Source organism: Sinocyclocheilus grahami, unplaced genomic scaffold (assembly GCF_001515645.1).
Source record: "Sinocyclocheilus grahami isolate Dianchi unplaced genomic scaffold, SAMN03320097.WGS_v1.1 scaffold133.1, whole genome shotgun sequence".
Lineage (NCBI taxonomy): Eukaryota > Metazoa > Chordata > Actinopteri > Cypriniformes > Cyprinidae > Sinocyclocheilus > Sinocyclocheilus grahami.
Window position 1 is genome coordinate 1,457,138 of NW_015505312.1, and position 22,417 is coordinate 1,479,554.

Here is a 22,417-nt window from a genome sequence, read left to right on the forward strand (position 1 = left end):
TCACTGTGTGGGAAGATTTGCATAACACCACCCAAATGTATACGCAAAGAAAGTAATGGGTTTTAATGTTTTTGTCTCGTCGCTCCGGCCAGACACGCCATCACAGTATGTTAAGGGGCGTAACAATTCCGTCACAAGCTTGAGGTATTCGGTCAATCACAACGCACTGGATAGCTGGCCAATCAGAGCACACCTCGCTTTTCAGACCGATGAGCTTTGTAAAAATCTACGCGTTTCAGAAAGGCATCGCATAGAGGAGAAACAATAATGTACAGTATGTGGAAAATACTGTGTTTTTTTTACCTTAAACCGCATAAACACATTTCATTACACCAAATACACAAAATAATGTTATTTTTTAGCAACGTCATATGACCCCTTTAATGATGTGTTTATTTCTTACAATCATGAAGATTATCACTTTGCAAGACATTTAATTGATGTACTGGGGGTTTTTATTACTTGGATTACTTGTGGATTATTGTAATGTTTTTATCAGCTGTTTAGACTCTCATTCTGATGGCACCCATTCACTGCAGATGATCCATTGGTTGAGCAAGTGATGTAATGCTAAATTTCTCCAGATCTTTTCTGAAGAAGAAACAAACTCCTATAATTCTTCAGTGGCCTGGGGTGAGTACATTTTCAGAAAGTTTCCTTTTTTTGTGAACTATTCCTTTAATTCACTGTTCAGCTTCATCAAAAACCATATAGATTTTTCTTCTTTAAAAACATTGTTTAGTGCATTGTTAATTATAAATCATGATATTTTAGTCAACAGTATGTTTTATTTAAATTAATGATAAATGTCATCATTATTGTTGACTTATGTATTAGATTAATTGTGTATTATTGTATTTGGTTGCATATATCCATATGCTGACAATGGTCTCATACCATAACCGCAGCTGTTTGTTGCAACACATGCATTGTAGCTATGTGAGCAGTAGCCAGGAGATGAATGCTTATGGAGTCTAATCCCAGATTGCCATGGGGCAGACAGGGCAGATTCAGGCATCTGTTTGCACAACTGGATCACTGCACATCTGTCTGTCTATGAGCGTGTAGGTGTGTGTGTGTTTATTCATCATGGGATTCAGAAATGATTTCATATTGTGTCATACTGTATATCTAAACCTGAATAATCCTTCAGTCTGCTGTATGTATGCTTTAGTCTCTGTGTCCTTTCATACAGGTTGGTAAATTCTTTGGGGAAATAGACGGATCTGTCATGGCCCAGTTACTAAAATCTGGCCTGTTTAAAAGGTAACTGGTCTCCTCAGAGTTTTTTTATATAATATAATACATTTTTCTTTGGTGAATTATTCCTTTATAGTTTAGTGGTACTTTCAAAATCTGAGCATGAAGTAATGCTGTATATTGTCCTACAAGGGTGACTCTGTATGACTACCAGGCCATGTGTAAGAACGCCCATCATCACACTAGTGGAGCTCGACCACTGTTCAGCGTATGTACACCTTAGCATCTATTAGAGAGAATCTATTCTTTATAGTGCATAATGCAGTCTATATTGTACTGACACTGTTGACAATCCACCTCTGTTCACCTCACAGCCTTTCTATGGTGTGCTGGCATTAGTAAAGTGGTTCTTCTCACATTTTGTGATGTAAGTGCTGTTTGAGGTTGTGAAACCAGGGGGAACATGAGCTATTTTATTCATTTGCGATGTAATTTGATTTGCCAGTAAAAATGTATCCTCCATTTTAAACTTACAGGTTTCTGTTGGAGTTCAACATCTGTGGTCTTTGGCATAGTGACTATGTTGTGGATGGTAAGTTAGGAAGTTACGAAGGATGTAACGTTTTTGTTTTTGTTCAAACTTCAGAAATCCTCAAACACCCAGACATGTAAACCTCATCTCCATCTCAGTTTAATTTAATGTATCATTTTATGTAGTGTCAGTCTCTCATTTCTTCATTCTCCATTTCCATTGTTGTTCATCATTTTGCTGTAACTGTTTCTCATTGACACGGTTCAGCTAAAGCTGGGTTTCACGCATGTAAGTATCCACATGTGTACATGAGCAAATGTCCTTCATTTAGTTTGTGCCTTTCTATAGCCAGGATCCAAATTAGAGCCTGATAATTTGTAGCTAATGAAATGACTTAGTCATCTGTAGTGACTTTAGCATAGATCTAGGTTTTCTTGACAAAATATTAGTCTAGTCTGGTCTCATACCATAAGAAGATCCTGATTTATTATCACAACGAAATCTCCACAACACAAAAGAAACAAGCTGCAACACAACGCAATTAACACAAAACAATGGAAACAAACGTAACACAATGAAAAAATGACGCAACGCAATAGAAACAAGACGCAAAACAACAAAATTAGCACAACACAACAGAAACAAGGTGCAACACAATGGAAAAAAGTCGCAATACAACAGAAACAAGCCACAACACAATGAAATTAGCACAACACAACAAAATGAGTCCTATGCATTGTGTTGTGGCGATTTTGTTGTGTTGTGCACTACTGGACCACCATATTAATCAGAGATTCTTAAACAGTTGTGCTAAAACATTGTATTGCTAACAAAGTAATGACTGCTTTACTGACCTAGACCTGACCAGTGGTTTTTTAAATGAACGATTTAATGTGAAAGGCCTCTAAATTTGATCATAATATTAAGGCAGACAAATATATTATGCACACTATATATTCATAAAGCAACATTTTAAAAAGCAGAAAGAATATTTATAAAATTATTCAAATAGATATTTATAAAAGTATAAAAACATTTTATATATATACGTTATTGTATACATTTAGATACATTTTACTTGTTATTTCATATATATTTATATATATATATATATATATATATATATATATATCTTTATATATATATATATATTATTTCCAATATTATGTTTAAAACCCCATCTTAAAAAACTCTGGACTACAGACAGCTGAATCTGTTTTCTATCTGTTCTAATGAAAATCTTGTCCTCTCCAGCACACAGACAGAAGAAGGTGGAACTAATGCAGCCTTGTAACACAGAGTATCCCGGCTTCATGTACGACACTTCCATCAGAGAGACCAACAGCATCATCAAATGTGGCCGTTGTCAGAAGTACGTCCATCAGTCAGACTGTCTTCAGATGGGTGGATTTGTGCCAGTATTCATTTGTCAATGTCTCTCTCTTTCTCTGTCATATTTCAGGATGTTTGTCCTACAGCAGGTTCCTAACAGTAACCTGGTCATGCTGGTGGTCCAGGCCGACTGCGACTGCTCCCGACAGTACGCTCCCATTACACTCGCGCCCAGAGAAGTCAAATATATCCTTCCATGATGATGAGTTTCTTGTATTTGAATGTGGTTTGGTTAAACCTTGTGAAACTGAGGTATTCTTAACTCCTTTGAACATAACGCCACAGTTAAGTGCAACAGGATGAAATCTCAGAAGATTCGCAGACGACCAGAGTCTTGTCACGCATACCATCCTCATGTAAGCCACCACAATCATACAGTGCATGAACAAGTGTGCACATATATGACATAGTATTAAATTAAATTACTTTTTTTGTTGTATTTTTGTTCTTACAGGAAAATGCCAAGGATTGTGGTGGAGCATGTGGGATAGCAGTATCTCTCACTCTCTACTTCATCTGTTTGGCCACTTCATTGGCTCTCCACTGAATAACAAAATATCCTTCTGCCATGACTGCTGTCTCATAGTGGACCCTAGGACCACAAAACAGGACACTTGTGATGGTCAACTATGGATCTCTAGCATCAGGAATTCAACAACAAAAAAAGGTTTACACTACGTAGTATTTGTTATTATGATTTAAAGGGATAGGTCACCCAATAAAAGTGGAATGACATGAGGGTGAGTAAATGATGACAGAATTCGTTTTTTTTATGAACTGTCCATTTAATTTGCATCATACACTGTAGTTCTGCCCCCTTTTGGACTCAATATGACACTGCACAGATTATATTTTTCTCAGTGGGAGCTACAGCCAGAGATATAATCTTAGATTGTCTCGTGTGACTTGATGTTATACATCAGATCTGCTATTCTCTTAATTTTTTATAATATGTTTAGGATTACGATGAATGTTTCTAAGCAAATATAGAGCAGTGGCAACTAAACTGCTCTTTATTTTCATGATGGTTACTAAATGTTTTTCATTGAGCCACATTTTCAGAAACGCTGTAATGAAAAGCATTTCATATGTTGTGTGAGAAGGATAGTTTAATAATTTTTTTAAACTTATATATGTGTGTATTTTAGTATCTGTAAGCTTATTGATCCGAGACCAATAGTCTTTAAATATGGGATTTAAAGGGATAGGTCACCCAATAAAAGTGGAATGACATGAGGGTGAGTAAATGATGACAGAATTCGTTTTTTTTATGAACTGTCCATTTAATTTGCATCATACACTGTAGTTCTGCCCCCTTTTGGACTCAATATGACATTGCACAGATTATATTTTTCTCAGTGGGAGCTACAGCCAGAGATATAATCTTAGATTGTCTCGTGTGACTTGATGTTATACATCAGATCTGCTATTCTCTTAATTTTTTATAATATGTTTAGGATTACGATGAATGTTTCTAAGCAAATATAGAGCAGTGGCAACTAAACTGCTCTTTATTTTCATGATGGTTACTAAATGTTTTTCATTGAGCCACATTTTCAGAAACTCTGTAATGAAAAGCATTTCATATGTTGTGTGAGAAGGATAGTTTAATAATTTTTTAAAACTTATATATGTGTGTATTTTAGTATCTGTAAGCTTATTGATCCGAGACCAATAGTCTTTAAATATGGCTTGACAGTGGTTGAGAAATGTTTTGTGTGAGAACAAAAAATAGTGAAAGATGGAATTACTCAGTGTTTGTATGATTAAAAGTGCAGAAAGTGTGAACAACTTTTTTATTTGAACGTTTTGTTGAAATTTGTTTATATACAAAAATGTCCGCTTACACAATATAGTATAATAGAATTAGTTGAATTAGTGAACTGTTTTTAATTGTTTTATTATTAAAAAATTTTAACTCTACAAGGCCATTAATTAAAAAAATTAAAATATTATTTAATTTAGTATATATATATATATATATATATACAGTGGGTACGGAAAGTATTCAGACCCCCTTAAATTTTTCACTCTTTGTTATATTGCAGCCATTTGATTAATAAAATCCTAAATGCAATTTTTATTTATTTTAATTTTGTATTAATAATTATATTTGTTGACTTTTGTTTAATATTATATAAATATGTAGAATTGTATTATATATTATATTATTACATAAATATATAGAATTTAATATTAACTATATATAAACACAAAAAGACAGCACAATAAAGGCCAGAAACATTATTTATTGAACACCGACTTGTTCTGACAAATAAATATGACAATGAAGTGCCAATAACTTTAAAATGGGTGACTGATTCCTAACAAATCTTTTTGGACAATTTTCCTTTTTTAGCATGTTTGCCAAAACAGAGAAATTAGCCAACATTCATTGCATTACTTTGCAGCTCGAAATGGAATCGAATGAATATCCTTGATCACAAGTACAAAGTGACAGAAATGCTTCTTTGTTCTAAAACGGGACTCGTGGTATCACAGGAACCGGATTCCAGCCCCAAACTGCACTCCATCACATATCCTGAGAGACAAAACACATCAGTACATTACAAATGTATAATAGTAGAAGAATAACACAATCACATTAAAAGTGTAATTTTTTACACTTGTGTATTTGTGAGTGATCGTGTGAGTGTCTGTGATTGTCTACCTGTCTCCGCTCTGGTCTGAGAGACAAAACACATCAGTACATTACAAATGTATAATAGTAGAAGAATAACACAATCACATTAAAAGTGTAATCACTTGTGTATTTGTGAGTGATCGTGTGAGTGTCTGTGATTGTCTACCTGTCTCCGCTCTGGACACCCATGGGAATGCAATAGTTGAGCTCCAGCCGAGCGATGTTCCCTAGACGTAGCACAATACCCGCTCCATAAGACCAGCGGATACATTCGGCCAGCTTGCTCAGGTGTGCCCGGGGTCCTTCCCCTAGTGGATGATTTCAATTAAGTAAAAACATCGAGAAAAATAAAACCATTGCAGCTTTCTTTATCTCACCATAGTTGAGGTTACACAGGTTTCCGGCATTGAGAAAGAAATGTGTCCTGAAAAGGTCTCCAAAGCCGCCTCTACCTGGCCTGAATGGGAGCGGGGTGTACAGATGAAGCCCTCCAGCCCAATATGCCTCCCCACCGAGGTAATCACCTGTCATCAAAGTGAGAAAACAAACCTTAGTTGTGAATATTGAGATATTGAGCTTCACTGTCAGAGTCAGAGTCAGTTACCTTCACTCTGAGGGCCGATGCTGTACATGCTGAAGCCCCTTACACTGGTCGGCCCACCCAGATAGAACCTAAACACAAGTTTAAATACAAAAATAGCTTTACCTTGTGTGTTTGTGGGTTATTATTACTAATGAAAGAGGGAATTCACTAACCTGTCAGCGATACAGGAGGGTTTGTCTCCAAGAGGCAGCAACATACCTCCCCACAGAGAGGTAGAGAGCACCTACAAAGAGAGGAAAATAAGACTGTTAAAGAACATTTTCGTTGAAATAAAATAATCAAAATAAAATTCAACTTATTATCAGTGCAGAAAGTGTGAAGTTTTTATTTGAATTTTTTTTTTTTTTTTTAATTCAAACTATTTAAATTTTGTGTCAATAATTATATATCGACTCTTGTTATCCAGAATTAGTTGCCAAGGAAACATTTTAAAATTAAGCTTTTTTTTTTAAAGATTAAAATTACTAAAACTAAAGAGAGCCTTCTGAAACTGCTTAAAACGTCAACAAACTATGTTGGTAGCAGTGTTAGGCAAGTTGCTCTGAAAATGTAATGAAATAACTGATTACTGATTACTCCTTTTAAAAGTTATCACATTACTGTTCTGATTACTTTATTTCAAAAGTAATTAGTAATTAGTTACATTACTAGTTACGTTACTTTTTTCCCCATGAAATTTATGAAATCCCAGCATACATGCTCCCGATAAGTATTTGTTATTAAAGCATCAACATTCACAGAACACTGTTATTTTTAACTAAAGCAGCGGCTGCTGCGTGCATGGTTTGGCACGGCAGAATACCAGCAAAGAGCGCTGCATTTATAATCTCTAAAAGACATCTCAGTTCATCACAATCTCACAAATCTCTGTTATAACACAATAAATATATGCATAATGAATCTTTCATGTCTACAATTCGTGTCTACAATGCTCATGATAGACGATGAAGTGCTATATGCACAGGATATTTAAAACGCAGCCTACAAAAGTAGCCTATTGGTTACAACTAGACGGCAAAAGTTATTCTCCGCTCTTCAAACACACAAAAAAACATTAGCCTTTATAGACAGTGTTTTAGTGAAGAAAACGCTGTACTTATTCAAACATCATTTATTATTTACCCTTGCATTGCGAACAAGCCGAGATCTGTCTCCAGGCTGCGTGGCTGGAGTATAATTTGAATAAGTACATTAATGATACTAAAATAACACTGCAATAAAGAAACATAAGCAATAGTTTCCTCCACAGCATCTCACCGAGTCCCAGAACAGAGTCTTGTTGAGCTGAATTTCAAAGTCTTCCCTCAGGAAACTGACATCTCCTCCAGTGTAACCTGCCAGTTCCTAACAGACCATAAAAATGAAGTAAATAATGACAGTATTGGATAAGCTATTTCTTACAAGGACAACAATTGATTCAAACAAACCTGGTTGATCTTCAATAAGGCACCTTTTCTTGGAAGAATGGTAGAATTGCGTGTGTCAATGACCATTGCGTGCTGTGAGGAAAATATCATATATTTAAAATCAGATATCAATGATTGTAATAACAAGTTTCAGAGAAGAGACATACGGAAAGTGAGGACTTCAGGGACTGGCCACTCTCCTCCCTGACAGCGAAGGAGGCCGTACGGGCCAAACAGCCCAGCTCTCTCCACACGCCCTCCCACTTCAAAGTGTGATTTGTCCTCCAGATGGGGAACTGGTTATTATAGACCAAACAATCGCTAAATACATTAGATAATATCTTACACATATAGTAAAACTTTTGACGTAATGGGCCAGATTTACTAAACAGGGCAAATTAGCGCCAGAGCGCAATTCCAAACCAGCAACGATGGGCGTGGAAATCTCTGCGGGGGATTTACTAACAATAATTAAAAAACATAGACGCAACATCTCATTTACAATATACCAATCGTACTCGCAAATAAGCTGCGGCGCCCGGGGAGCAGTTGGGGGTTCGGTGCCTTGCTCAAGGGCACCTCAGTCGTGGTATTGAAGGTGGGAGAGAGCGCTGTACATTCACTCCCCCCACCTACAATCCCTGCCGGTACGAGACTCCAACCCGCAACCTTTGGGTTATTAGTCCGACTCTCTAACCATTAGGCCCCAACTGCCCCGTACTTACGACATGCTTTTTTTTTTTTTCTCAATAATGGCGCAAATGCCTGTAATTTGACGAGCACAAATGTTAGTAAAGCGCGTTGCGTGATTCATTTTTAATACTCTCCATCCATAAATTTTGCGTTTGAAAGGGAAACGCCTACAAATGCATATTCAATAAGGTCAGGCGCAAAAATAACTGTGTCCACGCCTTTTTTAGCGCTAATTCTTCACTGCGCATCTTTAGTAAATCCTGACAGTACTATTTTAATGCCAAAAGATGGTTTGCGCTGGTGCAAGCTGTTAGTAAATCTGGCCCTATATCTACTAAAACTTAATTATTTATGACATAATATTTGGTTTGGTAAAGAGAAAATAAATAAAATGAGATAAAATACAAATAAAAATTATAAAAATTTAAATAATTGTAATTTTATTAAAAATTATTATAATAAAATAAATCCTTTACGCTGAACTCTGTGGAGACCCCTCGGTCCGTTTCTCTGAGTGAGCTCCATGGGAACTGGCCCGTGACTTTATACAAGTTAATGGAGAAGCTGAAAGAGTGAGTGAGTGTCAACAGCAAACCTGGGAAAACCTGTTCACAAAATTCACAAACAACCACTGAAACGTGATTAGTATAAATCTAGTAATCACAGCTATACTGTACATATAAAAAAATTCAGTCATTATTTCAAAAGGTTGATGAATTTTTGGGTAAAGTTTGGGTAGGACATATAGAAGATATTGTCCTTTTTTATTGTGAATACGCTTTAGTTGTCATTGCCATGAACAATGATTGCTAGTTGCTTATTCTAGAAATGAACTAGATGAGATGCATTTTAAATGTTTACAGTATTTAGTAAAGTAAATTGTGTTTTTTTTAAAGGGGTCATATGATGTTGCTAAAAAGAACATTATTTTGTGTATTTGGTGTAATGAAATGTGTTTATGCGGTTTAAGGTAAAAAAACAAAACATTATTTTCCATATACTGTACATTATCGTTTCTCCTCTATGCCCCGCCTTTCTGAAACACATCGATTTTTACAAAGCTCATCATTGTGAAAAGCGAGGTGTATTCTGATTGGCCAGCTATCCAGTGCGTTGTGATTGGCCGAATACCTCAAGCGTGTGACAGAAATGTTACACCCCTTAACATACTGTGATGCCGTCTCCCGGCACGACCAGACAAAACCAATAAAACCCATTACAAACGAGGCATTTGTTGCATCCAGTGGGGACATAATTACGGACTATAATGGCTTATACTCTCTTTTTACGCGCTGCGTTGCATCGTGCCGCGTAAACATAAAACCATGTCTGCATTTGTGATCGGAGAAATGACAAACAACAAGCCCTACTCTACACTGCTCAAAACTTGCATTTGAATCATCAGTGGCAAATCCTTTAAATGAAAACATACTTACAGTCTGTGAGTCAGAACAGCCTGAATTGTAGTTTACTCTACCAGGATCAAACAGTCCTCCATAAAATGCGCAGGACACATCTTAATATTTGGGTTGAACTGTTCCGGAACAGTGTTGTAAATACAACTTAACCACTGATTTCTAGTCGTGCCCTTCCAAAAGAGCCGGCGGGCTTGCGGCAACCACATGTGACGACCCCGGGCTGGACTCCGCTTTGTCCATGGTGAAAGCCGATCCGGCGATCCACAGCACTAAGTTGATGTATTTCCTCAGCGACCAGCACGGATCAGCTCTAGGCATGACAAAGCGGTTTGTCCTCTTTTGGAAGACCAAACAAAGTAGTTTCGCTTTCACAACGAAACACATGGCAACAACAATACTACAGCGAGAATCAAAGTTACGCCTTCTTTCTTTGCGTGAACATTTGGGCGACGTTATGCAAATCTTCCCACATCATGACGTAGATATGTGGGGGCGTGTTAGAACGAGCCATTTTAGGTAGGCGTAGTTGACTCTTAACTTCTATAAAGAATATCTCTTTGGATTTGAGACTTTAGTCTTTGCAACTTTACAGATCTTCTTTATGCACCAAGAGCTTGTAACACTCCAAAGAGAAAGGAAAAATTGAAATCGCATCATATGACCCCTTTAACCCTTAATGAATATTATGTCAAGTTTGTTTACTAATGAGAAATGTACTCAACTTTAATGACTAACTTAGCCAACATGACATTTCTAACAAATCAAAATGTAATTTTTAAATAGAAATCTTCACCACCAAGCCAAGAAACATACTTGCGCTCAAAGTGTCCAGGCTGGGGCTTGAAGAATGACAAGCCATATGAGGTTTCCTTAGTCCCATAAGAGAACTGGAAGGTCAGCTTCTCTGCACGGCCAAAAACATTGGGCAATTTCAGACCCAGCACCTGAAACGAGAACCAGAACAACACTTCTGTAAATAATTTTGGTTTCTCAATGTACTAGACACACAGCCCACAGTGACGATGCAGGAGTCAGTAGCTCACCATGCTTCCCTCGTTGTTCCCAACCATGGTGTTGTAACTTCCCGTCATTCTTCTCAGCTCCTTCACCTCGAATGTCACATCTAGTCCATTCGGCAACGCATTAGCACCTAATGTTTTGAGAGGAATTCAGATTATTGGTTATTTACCACTGGTTGTTTGCTTATTTGTCATACCTTCAGCAGTGTCAATGACAACTTCCACATGTCTGAATATCCCCATACGCAAAAGTCTCTGTCTGGCCTCATGAGACTTCTTCATTACCTGTCACATAATTATAAAGAAGTTTAATAGTTTAAATCTAGTAAAAAAATATGTAATACAATTTTAATAGTGTAATTTATCCACAAGCAGCATCTATATAAAGTGATACTCACATCAATCAAGCTTTTGGCACGGAAAACATCTGCAATCTCATATGTTAAAATGTCTTCCTTTGTTCTCCCAAGGCCATCGATGTGCACATGCTGTACTACAACCTAAACAATTGAAATGCATATGAAAACACCAATATGCCTGGTACAAATCCACATTTATGTACAAGCAGTGGATAGAAAAATCGCATAAAATCCATCTCACGTCTTTATTTTCCAGAACTTCCTGTTTCTCTTCATGCTCTGGTTCTCCCAGGTCCATGTCATCTGCTTGAACCCCCAGCTCAGGTCCTTGCATAGGAAGGGGGTCCAGACTCTGGTTCAACAGATATGTAGAAGCGAGTGAGTTTTTAGATCTATTATGTTATTATATTAAGCATGCTCAGAGAACCTGATATCTCTTATAAATTATCGTAGCAACACGGACAATGTGTAAAACTACAACAGATACTATAAAAGTGTGCACGTTAGTATTGTATGACAGCACTAACGTTAAGTTTGTTAATATCCAATGCTATAGGAGTCGGTTTAAAATGAGAGTGAGCGTTTATATGTGCAAAGATGATTTATTATCTTATTGACATACAGTTAATCCGGATTAATGTGGAGTAACGTTACTTAACGTCATCCTGAACTCGGCCTGTCATTCAACGACTCTGTTCAGAGGTCATTCCTTTAGCTTCTACAACAGCTCTGGAAAAATGCGCTTACCCTGGCATGCACGGTCCCCATGATTAAAAAATCTTTTTACATTCAAATGTCCCCAATATTATAATAAACACAGTTCAGTTTAATACAGAACAATCCGCGGTCTGTCTCTGGCACACTACAACAATCTCCCGGTGGCCGCCATGACACTTGGTAACCACGCCCATTGGGAATGATGATTGGCGGAGGAGGACAAAGCAACTACGTCATGCTCATCCCTATTTTCCTTAAATAAAATATGGAGACAAATTGCAGTTTAAGTTACACTCCATACGAACCTACACTCTTTATCCTTCGGTCCTATAGTTTAAAAAAAATATTTTGTGAGTTTTTTCGCTTTTTCAGTAGAGCATTGTGGACAACCTGATTACTGGTTGGTTAAGCGTTCCAGGAGGCGGAGCCAACTCCTGATTTGATTGACAGCCAGTTGCCAGACCATATCCATGGGAACAGCAAAGCGTCCTCGACTGGTTGAAGAGGTGTTGTGTTCAAGTTTTTTAATTTGAACATCGATAGTGTAAATACGAATTTAACACAAGAATGCGTCCGAGGTCCGCTGTGGAGAGTTGGGTTAGTATGAAGACACTTTACTAATATAATTTCTGAATGAAAAATTGCCAGGTTGAACTGCCAATTAAATAGGATCTCTTAGGACGCTACTTGTCCTTTAAATCTTAATAAAAACATTCTAAAGGTTTCAAATAAGTTAAAACTTTGTATATTGGAGACTAACATTACAATACAGTATATTAAATAAATATAATAGATTATATAATAATTTAAAAAATGACAAAGGAAACAACCAATATTGTATTTCAAAAAAGCTGCTTAAAAAAAGGTTTTAATGGTTACATTCAGGTGTCACCTTCCGCACAGATGCCTCAAATCTCAAGCCATATAGATCTGAGGCCTATGACACAAGGGCTCGCCATCATCCCCAGAGCTAAGAGTGCGTCTCGGATCTCCTCAGGAGAATTCTCAAGGAGGAACACAATCAAGTCTGACTCTGGTATGGTCTATGCTGTTTATTTTCTTGGTAATGGTGGAAAAGCATGTTGTTGAGGAGATATCTTATTTTATTACTTCTTCTTTACAGCCTCCTCTGTGCAGTCGGTGGCAGATGAGAATCTTTCTTTGATGGACATTGAGAAACTACTCTTGGAGAGAGTCAAGGACAAAAAAGAGGACTTGAAGGCTGCTTTTGAATCCTTTGACCAGGAAGGCAACAAAGCTGTCACCAAAGGAGAGTTCAGGCGTGTAATCGAGGGGTTTCTTGTTCCACTCACTGAATCTCAGTTTGAGGGTCTATTGGCAAAGGTGTGTTCATTTAGAATGACAAAAGTCACCCACTTCCTTCAGTGCACTTGCTGTAATGTTATATTGTGGTACTTCACTCTTAAAAATAAAGGTGCTTCACGATGCCATAGAAGAACCTTTTTGTCTAAATGTTTCTATGAAGAACCTTTAACATCTGAAGAACCTTTCTTTTTAACAAAAGGTTCTTCAGATTATAAAAAGGTAAGAAAGAGATAGTTCTTTAAAAAACCTTGGACTGAATGGTTCTTTGTGGAACCAAAAATGGTTCTTCTGTGGCATCGCTGTGAAGAACCTTTTAAGCACCTTTATTTTTAAGAGTGTTAAGCTGTGATTTTTTTCATATTATAGGTTTCATATTTTCACTCATTTCAACTTCATTAAAATATCTTTATTAGATTGACTTAAGAGAAAATGGAACAATTTCTTACATGGAGTTTCTCAGAAGATACTGCAAAATTTCATCTGCAGTAGGCAGGTAATGTATGTTTTTGTGGATGTTTTCTCAATTATTACATTTCCTTCACATATACACTTTTTGGGGTTGGGGTTACTAAGATGCTCACCCACGCTATTTGATCAAACATACTGTAAAACTAACAATGATGTGAAATATTGCAACTGTTTTCTGTTTCATTATATTTTAAATAAAAAATGTTCCTGTGATGCAAAGCTGAATTTTCAGCAGCCAATACTCCAGTGTTACATGATCCTTGAGAGATCATTCTAATATTCTGATTTAGTGCTTAAAAACATTTAAAATAATTATCAAGGTTAAAACAGGCACCATGGGACATTTAAAAACTTAAAAACTGTCACTTCTTAGCCATTTAATTTGTCCTTGCTGAATTAAAGTAATAATTTCTTTAAATATAATATATATATATATATATATCTAACGGACCTCAAAGTTTCGAACAGTGTATAATATTTCTTCATATATACAACATATAATTTCTTAACAGAAACAGGAGTGGAAGTTACAGAAACTTGTCACTTGGAGAGCTACACTGTCGTCTGAAAGATAAGGTGTAGAGTATAGCATGGTATGAATATTATATAAATACTTACCTGTTGATGTTAGTGTGTAATATCCATGCTTCTCATCATTTCAGATTGGAGGCCATTTGAAAAACATCACCAGGGCTTTTCGGCTGTTTGACTACAACAGCGATGGGCAGATACAGCAACATGAGCTGCGTAAAGTCCTAGAGGGATACTGCTTTCCCATGAGTCAGCTGGAATTCCACAGGTCCCGGTTTTTCAATTTAATGGAACTCTCCTGAAGTATTATTGTTTTTCCCTCAATGCTGTGTCTTTTGTGTTTATGTCTTCTCTTTTAGACTATGGTCACATTACAGCGTGAATAATTCTGACACAATATCTTACAAGGAGTTTCTGGAGAAGCTTGGTGTTCACTGTGAAAACTATAGAAAAATTGCACCAGATTCAATACAACTGGGTAAAGTTATATGAAATAAATTATGCAATATGATAATATAGTGATAAAATAATTATTAATTTTGGCATCAAAATGCATTAATAATTAAATCAGTTATATAGTCTGATTTACACTTGCTTTCAGCACTGAATTGGGACACTGTCAGTCATGCTACAACAAGACCTAAAAGTAAGACAAGTGTAAGGGCTTTCTCAAGCAAATCCAGGGACAACATGGATGAAGTCCAGACCAGGTTTTTGAGCAAAGTGAGTATGACAGAGATCATTTTTTTAATCTAAAATATGTAAGAATTTCATTAAAAAAAATTCTATTTTGACTTACAGATAAAGAAGAATTACAGCCTTGTTGAAAAAGCTCTGCAGGCATTTGACATCACAGACAGCGGGTATGTCTCTCAAGAGGATCTCAGATCTGTCCTCAGTAATTTCCTCTTCCCCATGGATGATCATACCTTAAGGGAGTTATTGAACAGGTATGAGATATTAGCATATCGTTCATGTACCTCCCTGAAAGCAATTCTGAAATTCATCTAGTGTTTATTGTCACAGATTTGGAGTGAGCAGCACAGAGCCTGTGCAATGGACAATATTTCTCGGATTGTTCAAAGACGACATAGCTGTACAGTAAGTTGGCCATAAAGTTTTTGTTAGTCTCCTATAAATCAATATTGTTTTGACACACTGTTTTAATATATTGAAGGATTCTGTGCATGCAAAAGTATCTTTAATTATGCAGATACTTTTAATGCCTCAATCAGGAAAGATTCTGTTCCAGCAACTCCAGACACATGCAGTATTGAAGCAATTCTACTAAACTTACGTCAACATGTTTTTGATAATCAGCCTCTTCTGACAGAAACCTTTCTGGACTTTGATAAAGTAAGTTCTGAGACTAGATAATAAAAATTCAAGAAATTCAAATCACAGCTATTCATAATAATGATGATTGTTTCTGCAGAACAGAACAGGGTTTATCAGTAGAGATGAACTATACAGGGCTCTGGGGAGCCTGAACTTCCATCTCAGCGATGAGCAGTTCACCGCTCTTGCTGTATTCTTGGATGTGGAACATACAGATGCCATAAATTACCAACAATTCCTGGACTTCCTCCATCACCAAAGACCAGTCATGGTATTATTACCTTTGCAGTACTGTAATATCCATGGTCACATTTTACCTTAAAAGAGAGAAAAAAGAGAGAAAAAAAGAAATATTACATGATGAAGTAAATAAACTTTAATATTAGGACCTTTAAGATTTTTTTGCATTGTGACATTATTTTCAGGACAATCAAGCTAATTTTACCCATTTCTCAATACTGCAATATGCAAACTGTGATTTCTGATTTTTTTTTTAACTCTCATAGATTAAAAAAAGAAAGAATAAGAAATCACAAAAAAACATATTACAATATAAATTATATATTACAATAATAAAAATCATTACAAAATGATTAGAAAGACAATACCGTAATTAGGAGAGTACAAAACTGTACTTTTGTTTATTTATACAAAATATGACTTATTATTTTTCTTGACAGGTTTTGAATATATATGGGTTATTTGCTCATTTAAAATGATTCAACCTATAAAAACTGTTTTGTGAATTTATTCCAGGAGACACCAAAGCTCAATAAAAAGGTTTCAGAACCGTTAAACCCATTGCCATCCACAGCAACGACAACAAAGAATGCTGTAAGTAACCAGAGTTTTTTTATTTTTACAATTTTACAGTATTGTTTTCTATTTTTTGTATATTAAGCTGAAAAATTAAATCTTAGAAAATATATCTAAGATTTATAAAAAATAAGTCTATGAATCACTTATCAATCCTAGTTCTATCACACACATGATTTTGTCTCTACAGGTGGAACAGATTCTTAAGGAGAAGCTCTCTGAGAACTATGACATGCTGATCGAATCTATCACCAACACAACCCAAAACCAGAGTGACACCATCCCCCCAGAAGACCTTAGGAGATTGATCCGACAACACGGACTACCGCTGTCTGAGCGCCACTTCAGCAAGTGAGTCTTACTTCTCTGCCCTCAGCCTTACCTCTGGATACTGACTAATTCCTCCTGTTTGCTCTCAAAGGCTTTGTGAACCATTTTTGGAGGGTGGAAATGTGAACTACAAGCTATTTTTGAAGAGCTTGGGTGTTTCAGAGAAGATTGAGGGCCGCCTCAGTATCATTGAGAGGTTTGTATGGTCAATAATAAGCATGAGAAGTGATACGTAGCACTCAGATAAATGTTTTTTTTGAAAAATATTTTTGTAAAATATAGAGAGGAAAAGGCACATGAAGCCTCCATATTGAACTTAAAAGCACAAGCAGTAAAGGATGTTGTCTTGAGGAAACTCAAGGACAGGCTTCAGAGACGCGGGATGTCCCTTCAGGACTATCTGATGTCCAAAAGGAAAAGCATAACAGTAGCTCTTACTCTGAGAGATTTCTGTAAGGTACGTTATGAGATCAGGTCAGAAAGTCATAACTATAATTCTGATAATGTGAAGGCAACATTCAATCAGTGTCTTAAGCACTCAGTTCTTTACATTGATTCATATCACTCTTGCTTTTAGATTCTGGATGACTGTGGTATTTTCCTGGAAGGACCCCAGTTTCAGATGCTTATTGAGTCTCTTGGTTTTAATCTGGGTTCGATTTCTGTTACTGACTTTGTGGCCAAATATGAAGGTTTGATTTTTCACAACGCACAATCTGTTTTCTTAACACAAACATATGGCACAAAACATAATTGATCAATTTCTCTTCAACACAGAAGTAACAATACCAGAACAGGGCGAAGTTAGACAGTCAAAAAATGTACAAACGTCCACTCTTTTGACTGCAGAGGACTGTCTAGCTCAACTTAAAAAGAGGATCAAGGAGTATCATGGGGTATCAAAGCAAAATATATATTTTTAATTATTTACTAATTTACTACTAAAAAAGTGTCTATATACATTGTAGGCCACTCTATATTTAGTCCTTTTTAAAGGCTCTAAATGCATAAAAACAGCACTTGTGGCAGAATAAGTCCCACTGCTTCAAACATCTTTACCTCGCTCTTGTTTGCAGGATGCTCTGACTGCTTTCCGTCTCATGGACAAGAACCGAGATGGTGTGGTGAATCGGAATGACTTCAGGGCTCTGTTTGACAGCCTGATGTTTGTAACCAAAGAGAAGGAGTATCAGAGATTGCTTGACCTGTTGGGCCTTACGCCTGGCTGCACACTCAACTACGCTGAGTTCTACAACAAAGTTCACTCTAGCAGCAAGACGAAATCACATCACCACGATAACACCTCGTAAAAACCACTCCTCTGGAATGAATATTTATATCTTAGCTGTTTTTGTAATAGAAACCTTTTTTATTTATTTTTTTCAGAGGAGATGGATACCTTGACACTGCATGTGACCAAGTTCATGGCTATTTGACATCCATTGCACAGAAAAGACCTTCAGAGCTCTCAAAGGTGATCTACATCCAGTCCTGGTCACTTTTTTGATGCTATATGGCAGTTGTCTTGAACGTACACTGACACCTAGTGGCCTGGATGTAGCATAATGCAAAAATATAGCTTTCAGTTACCAGTATTGGAGTAAAAATGCATTATATTAGCAGGCAGCCATGTTTATAGCAATATGTGTTTGTTTTATTAAGATAAACTGAAAAGTATTTGACCGGTCATGTGATCTCAAAATGGTGGCTTCCATGAGGAGACCCGCTACATGTACAAACGTTTTAATGAGGAATTAAACATACTTTTTACATAACAATTGTGTTGGCAGGCCATTTGTCAGTTGGGTGACGATGTTAAAAGCATCATGACCAAAAATGGTCTAAAGCAGCTACTTTTTAAATACTACATGCCCATCACACCAAACGAGTTTGAAAAACTCTGGGACAGGTAAGCAACACTGATATTTCAATGAGTGTATGTGTTCCTCAACTCAATCATTGACTGCAATCAATATTAGCATGATGTTAACCAAAATATATATCTGGCAAGCATTCAGAAATTTCAAATGTCTGATATCTGCTGTAAATAAAACTAAAAACTCTTCTTTTTTTCACAGATATGATGAAGAGGGGAAGGGCTTTGTCACTCAGACAGAGTTTTTAAGAAAGCTTAAAATCACATCAGATGAAGACAGCCAATCAGACGCTTTACAAGAACAGCTCACCGAGAGGGCAATTTCCGCACCTGACCTGGAAGTTATGCTACAAAATCTTAGGTGAAAATGATCTCTGTATCAATTGACAAATGTAATAGTGGATGAAAATATTCTCCTCATGCATATAGTGTTACATGGACCTATCTGTGTTTGAAGGAAGTGGATTGGGAATGACTTTGAGAGAGTGAGTGGAAGCCTCGTGATTCTAGATAAAAACAAAGATGGTCACGTGACCGTGACAGACCTGCTCTCTCTCCTGCACAGACATGGATTTCAACTAAGAGAACAACAGCTCACACATCTACTGAACCTGTAACTCTCTATATCAGACATGTTCATTTACTCAAAATATGGTGATTGTTATTAGCTACTGCATTGTATTTCCTCTTTTCTTTTTGTTTTTCAGCCTTGGCTTTGACGGCAGTCTGAAGGAACTGCCATACCTTGATTTTCTAAAGCATCTCGCTGGACCTCCAGTTTCCAGCGGGTCTGCAGTCGAACCTCCTCAAGGTCCGACTGTGGGTTCTCCAGAACCAGTGGAGGATATAGAGGAGCTGAGCCCAGAAAAAACAATACAAAGAGTCAAGGAGCTGGTTACTGCTTCCTCAGATACTCTCTACAAGGTACTGACTGTTTATATAGTACAGTATATTAATATTGCTATAGAGATGTTTTAACCTGAAATGTGCTGCAATAACAGAGCTGTGTAAAGTATTTTGTAAACACTACTGTACCAAAAGTGAGGTTTTTTTTTTTTAAAGAAATTAATACTTTTATTTAGCAAGGAAAACATTCAAAATTACAAAAACATTCAAAATCATACCAACCCCAAACTGCTGCTGTACTTTGTTTTCTAGGCCTTCTCTGCATTTGATAAGACTGGAGATGGTATGATACCACAAACAGAGTTTCGACAAGTGCTGGACCATTTCTGTATGCGTCTCTCAGAAGTGCAGTTCAGGAAGTTGCTGTCTGAGCTGAGAATAAACGAAGGGGAGGAGATTATGGTTGACTGGAAGGAATTCCTCCAAGTCTTCAACCTCCACAAACAAGAGGTCAAAAGCTGTTTTATGGTTGAGTTTGTACTTTTTGCACAATATGAGGTTGTCAAAATTTAGAATGGTCTAAGTTGCATATGGTGTATAATAAAACACTTTATTTCTTTAACTCCAACAGATGGCAGATGAATGGCTGAAGAAAATCCATAAGATGCACTTTCCTAATCAGCCCCGACCTTTAGTCATCAGCGACATTTTGAGGCGGATACAGGAGGTTGTGTCGGCCCGCATGTACACTATAACAAAGGAAATGGTAGACCTCGACTACGCCAATATAAACATGATCTCCAAAACTGACTTTAAGACCATTTGTGATCGTCACTTCATGAGGCTCACCGACGAACAGGTAATTTCCAGTACCACATGAGCTTCTTTAATACAGTAGTTCCTTCAATCGCTTGAAAAACAACCAACTCTTTCAGTTTCAAGACCTGTGGAAAATGCTACCAGTTAATGGCTTTGGAAATCTGGAATATCGAGAATTCCTGAAAAAGTTCAGTGGAGAACAGCAAGGCCTGGAAAAGGTTGCTAAATCATTACCAGGTTCAGCAAGAGCAACATTGGAGAGACCAACATCCCTCAGACGCCCCAAAACAGCACCCTGTGCCTTTAGGCGCTCTGCGGTAGATTTACTTCATATGCTAATACTGGTATACTTCTCTTTGCATTGGATTTTACAAGTTCCCTAATGTCTTTTGTATCCCACCACCTTTGTCCACAGTCTCCAGTGTCAGAGCAGCTTCAGAGACCCTCCACTGCGAGCAGAAGGTCCACACCACTGCTGAACTGTGAGGATGTGGAGATGAAGGTACGTTCCAAGATCCAGGACTGTTGGAGGCACATCCAGAGGAGATGCAGGCAGGCCGACCCTGAGAGGACCGGAGAGATAGATGTGGATGTATTCCTAGGTACATTGTTGAAGCCAGATATCTCTCCATTTAACAGTCACAGCACCTTTCAACCATATAAAAAAGTCAAAACTAGGGAATTTTCCAAGCTTAGAAAAGTAATTGAAATAAAAAAAAAATGTCATGGGCATTTCTATAGTGAATATGATTTTTCTAGCTATGCTTAGATCTAAAATATTCTAGCTCTGACTTTCAAATTGGCTATTTTCAATTAATCAGTAAAACCGGAAATAGGTCACAATGGGTCTGAATTCTAATTATTTTTATATAGTTTATATATACATTTCTTAATGAAATAAACAAGCACACACATGCACACCATACGAGGTGCAGGTCAGAAGACACCAAAATTGCGTAGAGGACATAGAAGCTTCTTTATTTCACCAACATTTCGGCAAAAAGCCTTTGTCAAGGTATGATTTCTTGCATGGTAAGGAGAGGTATAAGTAGACAATTATTAACAGGTTTAAAAATATTATTATAAATAACATAATATAAAATAATATTATATGTATATATAAATATAAATGTTCTGTTTTATTTTTTATATAATTTAATTTATAATATATATTTATAATATAAAATATTATGTATAACATTGCATGATATATATTATAGAATTATTGTAAAATTAGAATAATTATTAATTATAAAATTATGTATTTTTAAAAACATGGGAAAGTCAAGGAATTATTTTGTCTTAATTATATTATTTTCTGAAAATGTATTAGCAAATGGGTCTGAATTATAATGATTTTTATACAATATAATAATATAATACAGTATAATTATGTATTTTAATATAACAATATAAAATTATCTTTTATAAATTGTTATAATTCTGTATATAATTTTTTCTGAATAAATTATTAGCAAACGACTAGCAAATTAGGATGATTTTTATATTCTAAATAATATAAAATACAATATAATGTAATATAATATATATTTTGTATATAATAAGTAATTTAATGTATAATAATATATCTTTCTCTCTCTCTCTCTCTCTCTCTCTCTCTATATATATATATTCATATACATATAAATGCATAAAATGTGTAAAATATGATGAATAATTTGTATAATTATTATAAAATCATATAAAAATCAAAAGGAAAATTATGAGAAAAATCATGGAATTTCATTGGCCAAAAAGTGGAAAGCTAATCATAATGTATTGCAAATGACAATGGAAACATCTCGTATTCCTGTTTTTTGTGTGTGTGTGTGTGTGTGTGTGTGTATGCAGTAATTGTAGTTATATTATTACATTATATATTACATTTTATGACTGTCACATTGTTGTGTTTGAAAATTGTGAATTTAAATTGATGTTGTGCAGAAATACTCCAGGGTCTCCATATTGAGCTGAGTCCACTTGAGTTTGAGCAGCTGGCTGTCAAATCTTAAACTCTTCTTGAAGATGATATTTGGCGTGATTGTGTGGTGTTAGGATCGAATATTGTTTTCCAGAACTCCTG

The 22,417-nt window shown here is 36.2% G+C and overlaps 3 protein-coding genes across 3 annotated transcripts in view; 2 read left to right on the forward strand and 1 right to left on the reverse strand.

Moving 5' to 3' along the window:
- LOC107590835 (voltage-dependent calcium channel subunit alpha-2/delta-4-like) overlaps positions 1-4,298 on the forward strand; it is a 36,770-nt gene extending 32,472 nt beyond the window's left edge. Inside the window, exons 30-38 of the mRNA XM_016279751.1 lie at positions 1,196-1,266; positions 1,393-1,468; positions 1,575-1,627; positions 1,737-1,792; positions 2,000-2,020; positions 2,987-3,104; positions 3,195-3,310; positions 3,398-3,480; positions 3,579-4,298. Coding sequence (XP_016135237.1) covers positions 1,196-1,266; positions 1,393-1,468; positions 1,575-1,627; positions 1,737-1,792; positions 2,000-2,020; positions 2,987-3,104; positions 3,195-3,310; positions 3,398-3,480; positions 3,579-3,671 — 687 coding nt within the window. The 3' untranslated portion in view covers positions 3,672-4,298. The remainder of the gene's footprint in view (positions 1-1,195; positions 1,267-1,392; positions 1,469-1,574; positions 1,628-1,736; positions 1,793-1,999; positions 2,021-2,986; positions 3,105-3,194; positions 3,311-3,397; positions 3,481-3,578) is intronic.
- Positions 4,299-5,359: 1,061 nt separating this feature from the next.
- samm50 (SAMM50 sorting and assembly machinery component) lies at positions 5,360-12,186 on the reverse strand. Its single transcript, XM_016279750.1, has 15 exons — positions 12,015-12,186; positions 11,509-11,619; positions 11,307-11,408; positions 11,106-11,193; positions 10,933-11,039; positions 10,703-10,833; positions 8,948-9,035; positions 7,946-8,074; positions 7,800-7,871; positions 7,630-7,716; positions 6,525-6,595; positions 6,373-6,440; positions 6,146-6,292; positions 5,935-6,076; positions 5,360-5,666 (listed from the first exon to the last, which is right to left on the reverse strand). The coding sequence occupies exons 1-15, from the start codon at positions 12,033-12,035 to the stop codon at positions 5,621-5,623; spliced, it is 1,410 nt and encodes a 469-aa protein (XP_016135236.1). The 5' UTR covers positions 12,036-12,186; the 3' UTR covers positions 5,360-5,620.
- A 701-nt stretch (positions 12,187-12,887) lies between these two features.
- efcab6 (EF-hand calcium binding domain 6) lies at positions 12,888-22,346 on the forward strand. The gene is made up of 28 exons (XM_016279774.1): positions 12,888-13,020; positions 13,108-13,328; positions 13,724-13,803; positions 14,291-14,354; positions 14,441-14,577; positions 14,669-14,787; positions 14,911-15,032; positions 15,111-15,259; positions 15,336-15,410; positions 15,545-15,665; positions 15,745-15,918; positions 16,404-16,481; positions 16,654-16,814; positions 16,885-16,989; positions 17,076-17,250; positions 17,371-17,485; positions 17,571-17,689; positions 17,870-18,099; positions 18,180-18,267; positions 18,584-18,702; positions 18,872-19,030; positions 19,127-19,282; positions 19,377-19,593; positions 19,828-20,025; positions 20,147-20,374; positions 20,451-20,651; positions 20,750-20,936; positions 22,279-22,346. The coding sequence occupies exons 1-28, from the start codon at positions 12,888-12,890 to the stop codon at positions 22,344-22,346; spliced, it is 3,999 nt and encodes a 1,332-aa protein (XP_016135260.1).
- Positions 22,347-22,417: the final 71 nt, after the last annotated feature.

Bases quoted from the DNA above. Each gene is read 5' to 3' on its own strand.
- samm50 (XM_016279750.1), bottom strand. From the start codon at position 12,035: ATGGGGACCGTGCATGCCAGG. The intron at 6,596-7,629 runs GTGAGATGCTGT...CTCTCTTTGTAG, and splicing joins AGACTCTGTTCTGGGACTCG to GTGCTCTCTACCTCTCTGTG. The intron at 6,077-6,145 runs GTGAGATAAAGA...ATCATCCACTAG, and splicing joins CCTGTGTAACCTCAACTATG to GGGAAGGACCCCGGGCACAC.
- efcab6 (XM_016279774.1), top strand. From the start codon at position 12,888: ATGCCTCAAATCTCAAGCCATATAGATCTGAGGCCTATGACACAAGGG. The intron at 20,652-20,749 runs GTAGATTTACTT...CTTTGTCCACAG, and splicing joins GTGCCTTTAGGCGCTCTGCG to TCTCCAGTGTCAGAGCAGCT. The intron at 20,937-22,278 runs GTACATTGTTGA...GATGTTGTGCAG, and splicing joins AGATGTGGATGTATTCCTAG to AAATACTCCAGGGTCTCCAT.